General features: G+C 41.3%; 1 protein-coding gene across 1 annotated transcript; it reads right to left on the reverse strand.

Annotated features, from left to right (window-relative positions):
* Positions 1-431: 431 nt before the first annotated feature.
* Positions 432-9,291, reverse strand: LOC142244100 (uncharacterized). Its single transcript, XM_075316297.1, has 2 exons — positions 9,205-9,291; positions 432-3,968 (listed from the first exon to the last, which is right to left on the reverse strand). The coding sequence occupies exon 2, from the start codon at positions 3,960-3,962 to the stop codon at positions 1,317-1,319; it is 2,646 nt and encodes an 881-aa protein (XP_075172412.1). The 5' UTR covers positions 3,963-3,968; positions 9,205-9,291; the 3' UTR covers positions 432-1,316.
* Between the last annotated feature and the right edge of the window lie 992 nt (positions 9,292-10,283).

The raw sequence follows: 10,283 nt of genomic DNA on the forward strand, positions 1-10,283 counted from the left end.
ACGCCCGGAGAAAGTGACCTGGTTGACCACCTGGAACGCGGCAACCGGAGGTACGACCACGGAGGTACGGGCAACTTACGCCACCCAGCTACCGGTGGGGAACCGGCCCCTGGGGATTACTTATTCTCCCTTGGAGACACCTCAGCCCGTCGCCACAGCCGCAGCACCATCTGTCCCCGTGCGGGAGCCGGCCGAAGTGCTTGCTGAGAGGCTGGAACAAGACCACCGGGGCTTCTTTTGGGACCCTGTAACCCCGTCTCCCATACCGTACCCAAGGGCTCCGTCTCCGGTACCAGACCCCGTCCAAGAGCGGCTGCTTGCGGAGACCATCGTCCGGGAAATGATGTCCGGTCCCGGCGGTGAGGAGCTGGCTGTTAAATAATGGGTTTACGGCGACAACTGCATAGCCAGTATATAATGATTGGAGCGAAGATAGGTCAAAAACATATTATGAATTTATTCAGATAAGAGTTGGAGGGTTACAGTCATTAGAGAAAAATAACTGTCTTGGCTTGAGTTAATAGATGGAGACAGATAGAAAAAATAACAGTTCATATCTCTTACATCGCTGTAGTGTGTAAGTCGTCTCGGGATGGTCTGTAGATGGTCTGGTCGGATGGGTCCGTCTTTCTCCTGTCACCTTCTGCCTCTCCCTCCTTCTCCCTCTACCTTTGAAGTGTGGGCTTCTTTTATAACCCAAAACCCCTCCTCTGGATTGTCCTTATCTCTTTACATGGTAACACAAAAACTAACTATCCTTATTTTAGGTTGAGCATTACATCATGTCACGTGGTACATTTTACCCGCGAAATAAGTGTACCTGCGCACTAGAGACCTGTAACAAAACCTACTTCAATCTATATATATATATAGAAACCCTTTGAGGCTCGCTGAGCTTTGACCTCAGTGTAACAGTAACTTACAGTAAAACGTTTCTCATAGCTATTTCAGCTCATAGCCCAACATTCCAAACAATATATAGCACTACTTTGACAACTTTGACAAACAATGTCAGATGGCTTTGATGAACAACTAGCAGATGAGTTTGGTTCTACCATGTCAAACTTTTGGTTTAGCATTTTCCAACTCACAGGCATCCTTAAAGGGATGGGCGATATACATATATTTATGAATATATGTAATCCAGTCTATGAATCAATCTCCATAAACTCACTATTTTACAGTCCCCCCTTATATGGAAGTTTGATGAACCCCGGGAAACCCTAACTCAATCGTGTCATCATTCGTATCACATACATTCTTGTTGGAAATTCTAGACCAATATTTGACTTGATAAACCAATCTGCAACTTTCTGTCAAAAAGTCACCTTGCGATTTAACATTCCTCTAAGAATGTTATCTTCCTTTTTCATTTCTATTTTTATGTTCCTATATATCTTCTGAATTCTACACATCACAAAAACTTGATATATAATACACATCAAAACTAATAAAAATATGATTATGATGGGATTAAATAAAACATTACCAACCGCTGACTGAAAAGATGACTGAGACCAGGAATGTACAGATGTACTAAAACTCTTCCACCAAGTTCTACCTGACATTCCATTCCATTCGTGTTCAATATCACTTAATTCACCTTGTTCATGTCTGAATATAATTTCTGCTTCCTTTAACTGTTTCGTTAATAAATCTAACAAACCCTTGTCTTTCTTTATTTCACTTGTCCACATATCCCAAGGAAAATCATTTATCTGTGATAAATTGAATTGTATCGGAAATGCCGTTAAGTTTCTCTTTCCTATAGAAGTGATATTAAAACTTCCTTCCTTCTTTGAAAGAGATCTCACATCTCCTTCTATACAATACAAACCCATAGGTAGGTTTTCCTTATGTACACAAGCAGAATAGTAAACAGAAACCTTCTCTGTCTCAGACATGACCTGAAAACATATCTTAGTTGGACTTACTGGAGTCACCAGATCATGTAGTGTCTGTACAGTCTCTATTCTCGCATGACAAGAAGAATGATTATGAAAACATGAATGATAAATCACCTTATCCTGTCCAGGTAAACACATCACCTTAGAAACAAAATGCAAACATGAAGAAATGTCTACTTGTTCAGTGTTCACTCCATCAAATGCAAAATCTGTGTACTGCAGTTGATAGAACACTTGTTGTGTGTTGCTCACAGGTATACCCAAAACTGTAACAGGAACAATAGTTCCTTCTCTTCCAATCACCGGGATTAGCGATGTGCCAACACAAATGTTTCGTTCACATCCTAACCACTTATTTACCCACAAATCCGTATGATTCAATGCAAAATCATACTCTACAGGTAAATTTCGCAGTATTCCCAGTGGAGTAATTCCACTCTGTAAAGCTTGTGCAATCAACTTTAAATTAGAAGAGTACTCTACCTGTATCTCCAGGCACGCTTTAGCTACTTGTGTTTCGTGTGTGCTTTCCACGAGAGCTAATGTAGCATCCTGTAGATGTGACACGGAAGAGCCTAGTACAGCAGCTGTATTCATTACCATCTTTTCAAGAAGTTGATTCAGACTCTTCTGAACCTTTACACCTTTTCCTCCAATAAAACCAATATTATCCAAATCTGACTTAAGTGTCTGTATATTCATGGCATTAGTCAGACTTCCCACTGTCCCAATTCCTCCCAGAATTCCTTCTAACACTCCTCTCTTACTCCTAGTCTGAGCTGTTCTTTTCCCAAACCATTGTTCTATCCCCATCTCCATGTTTATGAGATGTGATTGACACTGAGGAAACCTGGTAGAGATCTTCCAATGAGACATATTGAAAGTCCACACCATTGTCATAAATTCTCCATCCCTTAATAAGGACTTGGACTGAAATTGATTAATTTGGAAAGGAGTAGACGGCATGAACCTCGTGTCTGTGCATGCACTTTCTGCTGCTGACCAAATATTCACACTAACGTCTTTACAATGTCTGTAATGTGTCTTTGTTTCAACGCAACACTGGTAAATTCCAGAGTCCCTGGAAGATGGATTCTCTATGGAAAAAATGAACGTATCATCCATCCACCTGATATTACCAATCTGACCTCTGTGAATGACATTAGTTGGACTGTTTAAAAAACTTCCCAAAAATGATGAATTTTTGGTCCATGTCAACAAAGACTCAGAAGGCAATTTCAACCTTGTGTTACATTTTAACATTATGGGTAATGTATTTACTTTATTATGTACTGTCTGTGGTGAAACCCTTATTTCCGGAACTATAGTGTTAGTAACGGTAAACACTACAGATACCTGAACTTGCACAGGTTCCCGTGTTATCTGGAAATTCCATGTTTTGACCCAATCTTTATCTCCTTCTGTGATGGAGAGTAAAGAAGGATCCAGAATTTTCCCAAAAACCTGAGTTTTTAACAAAATTTCTGTTTTGGATCTTCCAAACTTTCCCTTTGCAATCATGTCATTTGTAATATCACCGGACCATACAGCAGGTTCATCACCTCTGATCTCTATGTTCCAGTATAGTACATCTGTAGGAGAACATTCCCATGTACCCGTTTTATTATTGTGTACATATTCTCCTTGTAATTGTGTGAATCTAGTTTTAGGTCCTGCAATCGCATGTAATATTATGTCTGTGTCGTGTATGAAATGTAATTCAATGCAACATTTTGTTCCATATCCCATGCAGATATTTCCTGTTATCTCCACAGAATTGTCCGTGATGTCCTCTGTCAGTAAGTTCCGTGTATCTGATCCTCTTGGTCTTCGAGAATGTTGAATCTCTCTAGTCTGTTCATTCACATCATTGGCGATTGTTCCTTGATGTAACATGTAAACAATGACGAAAATAAAGCAAAGCAGCAGGAACGTAGATCCCATCACGTAGAAGCTTGTCTTGAGCTTGGGAAGATGTTCTTTCTCCAGAAGGCTTGATGTCATCTTTCCTTCAAAGTCTTTAGGTTCTTTATTCCAGTTCGTATAGGAATCCATTTCTTCCTGGAAAGAAATGCAGTATCATTATTTTGTCACAAATATTTTGCACTGGTCAACGTGAACCCACACTTTTTGTGTTTTCCGGGTCTTTTTTACCACATTTGACACTCGGTGCACAAGAATCATGACTTGTCCCATAGTCTCTAGGACTTCAAAAGGACCTTCCCAATTACACTCCCATGGACCACTCTTGCGAAAGGTTTTGATCATCACTAGAGCACCTTTCTTGAATTTGGACTCATAGGGTGGCTCCATTTTCTGCATTCTTGATGCCGCATATGGCAGAATCGCTTTCAGGTTCTCCTGTAGCGATCTCAACCATTGGGACCTTGAGATAGCATCTTTTTGTGGAGTGGATAAAAATGGCTCATGTGGAAACCACAATGGCATTTTTCTTCCCGTCATCAACTCAAACGGAGTGAATTGAGTTGTAGAAGAGATTGAACCTCTTATACTCATCAGTATGAAAGGAACTTTGTCAACCCAAGTGTTACCTTTGTCCAAAAGCATCTTTGCAATTCTGGACTTGATTGTCCTATTCATTCTTTCCACAATTCCCGCAGATTGTGGATGATAGGGGACATGAAATTGTTGTCGTGCCCCTAGAATAGCACAAGCAGTTTGCATGATTTTACCTGTGAAGTGGCTACCTCGATCGGAGGTAATCATCCTTGGGATCCCCCAAGTACAAAAGACATGTTGTACCAATTCCCTTGCTGTGGACAAAGCATCATCTTTCCTAACAGGTAATATTTCTACCCATTTTGAGAACACATCTACCACAATCAATGCATACCTGAGACCATGTTTACCTGAGGGTAAAGGACCAATATAGTCTATCTGCAGTGTAGACCATGGACCATCTACAGGTGCGATCCGTAGAAGTGGTGGCTTCTGTCCTTTAGGTCTTGGATTTATTTGGGCACAAATGAGACATGATAGTACAACACTTTGAACTGTTTCGTCCATTTTTTCCCAATAAAATTTCTCCTTGAGAATGACTAACAATTTCTGTTGTCCCAAGTGACCTAAACTCTCATGGTTGTATCGAGTGAATTCTACCTGTAGATGTTTTGGTACAACTGGACGCAATTCTTCATTTGAACTGTGACACAAAACCCCATTTTCACAGATGAAAGGAGGTTTTGGATCATCCAGAAAAATAACAAGAGAAGGATCTTTTCTCTGTTCTTCTGCAAATGAAGGTATGTACGTGTCTGCTCTTTGAACCGCTGAATTCTCAGAAGGTTCAAAGTCAAACACTTCCTCTCCTGTCAGGGCAGCTTCTTTGGCTAGAGCATCTGTGGTTGCATTTCCTACAGATAACTCATCATCAGATCTTTGATGTGCAGCGACTTTCACTATAGCAAATCTATTTGGGGCCCTAGATGCCATCTCAAAAATTGATTCTAGAGTTTCGCGGTGCAACAAGGCTTTGTTGGACGAGTCCACGTAGCCTCTCCTTTCCCAAACAGGCAGGTAATCGGTTAGGGATCTGACAACATAGGAGCTATCACTGTAGATTACCATTGGAGTTTGATCATCAGCTTCATTCAGCTGTAGGACCATTCTTACCGCTTCTATCTCTGCCCTTTGAGCTGAGAAATGACTCGGTAACTTGTGTTTTACCACTTGTCCTCGCTTGGAATAGAAAATTCCATATCCTGTGTGATAGTGTCCTTCCAGAAAAAATCTAGAACCGTCTACAAACACAGGTTCATCTGCGTCTTCCGACTGTCGTCTGAAGAGAGATGGACTTGGTTCATGGAACGTTTCTATGCAATCATGGGTTTGTCCTTCATACTGCATCAATTGAGGAAGAACATACTTGGCCTTATAATCTACCTCAATTTGATTTGGAGACAATGAGAGCAACCAATGGGCAAATCTCTGATTTGACACACCTGGGATGTTTTTCTCAAAGAGAAGTTTCAGTGTGGAATGTGGCGTTTGGAGAATAACCTTTTGGAACCCGATGATGTGTTGAGTGATTTTTATCGCAAAATACACTCCCACCAGGTGTCTTGCGCACACCTCAAACCCCCTCTCAACAGGTGAGAGAAGCTTAGAGAAGTACCCCAAGATTCTCCATTCCCCCCCTTGCAGCTGCAGCAAAACCACAGAGATACTTGTCTCTGAAGTGTGTGCTTGAAGCGCAAAAGGTGCGTTCTTTTCCACCATACTTAACGCAGGTGCGTGTTGTAGATCATGTTTCAATTGTGTGAAAGCTTTTTCCTGTTCAACACTCCAGGGACCAAAATAATCATCATTGTCACCTTTTAAAAGATCATACAAAGGTCTGGCTTTGTCAGCAAAATTTTCAATGAAATCCCTTGAGTAATTTACAAGCCCTAAAAAATGTCTTAGTGCCTTGTGTGATGTTGGAATTGGAAGAGATGCAATTGCCTCTATTCTGTCCTGTAGGGGTCGCCGTGTACCTGGATTTAGCAGAACTCCTAAAAACCTGACCTCAGTCTGCATCAGCTTGACCTTTTTGGTATTCAGTTTTAAACCTGCATCATGCAGCAGCTCAAACAATTCTGCAAGCAAGATCACGTGCATCTCCTCATCCTCCGTGCTCAACAAGATATCGTCCACATATTGCAATAAACATTCCGGACGAGAAAATTTCGACAAAACGTTCGCTAGCGCCTGATGAAAAATGCTTGGCGACATACTAGCCCCCTGAGGAAGCCTACAGCATACAAATTGCTGATCGAGGTGGTTGAATGCAAATCGATATTGGCAACTTTGCTCAATCGGTATACTGAAAAAACCATTACTGATATCCAATACTGAGAAATACCTTGCCTTAGCATCCAATCTCGACATCATGTCATGTGTATCAGCTACAATCGGTGCTACATTGGGAGTAAACTTATTGAACATCCTCAAGTCCAACAACATCCTATAGCTACCATCGCTTTTCAGAACACACCACAATGGATTGTTACAGACAGAATTTGCCTTACGTATTACACCTTGAGCCAACAATTCCTGTATAATCTTCGACATCGGAGCAACTGACTCCGGAGGCAACTTATACTGACGCTGAGGAGGTGGGTCTCGGCCTTCAATTTTGACAATTACATCCTTCATTGTTCCAACCTCATTCCTGTACTGAGCCCATAAAGAAGGAAACCGCTGTACTAACTCAGTCAATACTTCATCACCACCAGTTTCAGGCCACAAATGATCTGCTGACACTACATCGGTCAAACAAATGGTCCCGACATGACTATATTCATCTGGATCAATAACTACCGCCTTACAACCGTTAGAATCTTTCCAAACTGTTTTGTTACCCAAATCAATAATCCAGCCATGCTTTTCCATAAAATCAGTGCCAATTATATTCTCAGTATCCTGACAACACCAAATATCCATTTTCGTTTTCAAAAAACCAGGTATTTCCAAAGAAACATCCTGCGCTAAAGTCACCTTTGTTCCATTTTTACCACTGAAACCAACAATTGTGCATACAGGGGAATCTGGCTTTAAATGTAAATCAACATTTGTGACACTCAATTGCGCACCTGTATCAAGGAGAAATGTTACTTCCTGACCTTCAAGATTTACCTTTAAAAATGGTCGACCACAGCTATCCATTGAAACTCGAGTGACGAATTCCAGTGGATGGAGCCTGGGGACCGGCTTTGCTAGTCAGGAGGATGGAGAAGGGAGAAGAGCAGCAGGTGTCTTGCCCCTTCCATCCAATCCCTGTATGGACATTTCCCTTATCTGTCTGGTCAGAGGTGCATATGGTGATTGGTTATTTCTGTTGTCAGTATGAGTGGGCGTATATGGTGATTGGTTATTTCTGTTGTCAGTACGAGTGGGCGTGTATGAAGGTGGAGGTGCTGAAGATGGGGGAGGGGCACTGGATGTGTTTGGCATCAGTCCATTCTCCTTACCCAGCCTTTCCTCAACTCCCGCCCTCAGGAATTTCTTGCATTCCCACTTCAGGTGTCCGGGTAGGCCGCAAAAAAAGCAATGAATTGTGCTTTTCCTGTTACCCCCCCCTGAATTCTTGTTTTTAGAATTCAACACCGGTCTTTTGTTGTTTTTGATCTGTTTTTCCTGGGATACTAATGTGTCAGTGGTCCCTTCTATCATGGCTATTTTTGATTTTACCTGATTTTGCTTCATTCGTCTACGTATTCTATCAATAAATGACGTGACCTCTTGTAGACTTTCCATCCTAGAAGCTATTTCGAATGAAGCAGGGTCCAAATATTTAAACTTGTTAACAAAGGCCTTGATCATGGAAGGCGGTTCTTGATCAGATCCGATTTCCATTATCAAACGATATCCTTGCTCGAATTTCACTAGGAAGACAAACGGATCCTCCTGTATGTGTGTCTTAAGGTTTTCTAACAATTCGACTGTTGGGGTAGTCTCTCCTGTGGTAAAGAGAATTAACTGTCTCAGCCTATCTTCCTTTGTGTCATGGATCAGGTCATTGTGTTCGTCAGTCCTAGGTGTTGCTTGTAACCTTTTTGCCATGTGGGAGGGAAGCCATACCCTATAAGTCTTGTTTCTCTGTTCATTTGTTAGATTATATTTATCGGAATGTGACTCAAAAATGTCCGCATTATGGAAGGCGTCCATTTTATCATCATATTTCGGTATGTCCTTAATGATTTTCATTAATTGGTCATGGATTTTAATGTTAAGACGGGCGGCCTTATCATGTAACTTCTTTTTCCGAAGTTCCCCCTCATTCAGACTCTCGTCCTCGGCCGTATCCAGCCTGTCCGGGATGTCTGAACCTGAAGCTTCTGTCTTGTTCTGTCTCGTATTAACAGATACATATTTAATATCTTTCCATAGTTTTGATATTAAATCTGCTCTTGTTTCCAACTGATCCTCCAGATGTTCGATATGTTCTGCTAATATCGAACAATTTGGACAATCTGTTGCTTCTGAATCTGTGACGTGTGTGTCTGTTGTATTGGGCGTGTCTGTTGTTATGGGTGTGTCAGTCACCATGCAGATAGTGTGTGCATATGGCTGTGCCCCAACCACAATGGAATTGTAAGTGTATACCATACCCAATACATTCTGTATCTTTTTCTGTAACCGATTTATAGTAAAAAACTTTTTATCTAGCTTAAGATTCTCAAGTTCACATTGCCGGTACAGATTTGACCATAACTGTGCGTCACTATGTGTATGATCAAATAAATACTCTACATGACAGTTACTAAAATAATCATGAATAAACTCCATTTCTCACCAATATGTGATGCGTTGTCCTGGAATGGCTTCAACCGTCTTATGGATATGGTCCTCGGATGGCTCCAACCGACTGGATGGATGGTCCTGGAATGGCTTTGACACATACGACCTCCGTGCAGCTTTGTAGCGTTAACCCTCTCTTAGGTTCTGATGTGGACACAGTGTATCGTCTTTGCCTGCATTACTTGGACAGAAATTACTCACAAACCCACAGACCCCCCTTCTTGGACAAAGGGCAGGGAATGACGTGAGAGAAAAGAAAAAAAAAGTCCTTCTGCAAGAATAGGCAGCGTGAAAAAAATCACCTTGCACAGAAAACAGCTGTGTTTCACAATCATTCAGGCTGGTGCTCGCCAAATGTTAAATAATGGGTTTACGGCGACAACTGCATAGCCAGTATATAATGATTGGAGCGAAGATAGGTCAAAAACATATTATGAATTTATTCAGATAAGAGTTGGAGGGTTACAGTCATTAGAGAAAAATAACTGTCTTGGCTTGAGTTAATAGATGGAGACAGATAGAAAAAATAACAGTTCATATCTCTTACATCGCTGTAGTGTGTAAGTCGTCTCGGGATGGTCTGTAGATGGTCTGGTCGGATGGGTCCGTCTTTCTCCTGTCACCTTCTGCCTCTCCCTCCTTCTCCCTCTACCTTTGAAGTGTGGGCTTCTTTTATAACCCAAAACCCCTCCTCTGGATTGTCCTTATCTCTTTACATGGTAACACAAAAACTAACTATCCTTATTTCAGGTTGAGCATTACATCATGTCACGTGGTACATTTTACCCGCGAAATAAGTGTACCTGCGCACTAGAGACCTGTAACAAAACCTACTTCAATCTATATATATATATAGAAACCCTTTGAGGCTCGCTGAGCTTTGACCTCAGTGTAACAGTAACTTACAGTAAAACGTTTCTCATAGCTATTTCAGCTCATAGCCCAACATTCCAAACAATATATAGCACTACTTTGACAACTTTGACAAACAATGTCAGATGGCTTTGATGAACAACTAGCAGATGAGTTTGGTTCTACCATGTCAAACTTTTGGTTTAGCATTTTCCAACTCAC

Source organism: Anomaloglossus baeobatrachus, chromosome 6, assembly GCF_048569485.1.
Source record: "Anomaloglossus baeobatrachus isolate aAnoBae1 chromosome 6, aAnoBae1.hap1, whole genome shotgun sequence".
In the NCBI taxonomy this organism is placed as follows: domain Eukaryota; kingdom Metazoa; phylum Chordata; class Amphibia; order Anura; family Aromobatidae; genus Anomaloglossus; species Anomaloglossus baeobatrachus.

Bases quoted from the DNA above. Each gene is read 5' to 3' on its own strand.
- LOC142244100 (XM_075316297.1), bottom strand. From the start codon at position 3,962: ATGGATTCCTATACGAACTGGAATAAAGAACCTAAAGACTTTGAAGGA.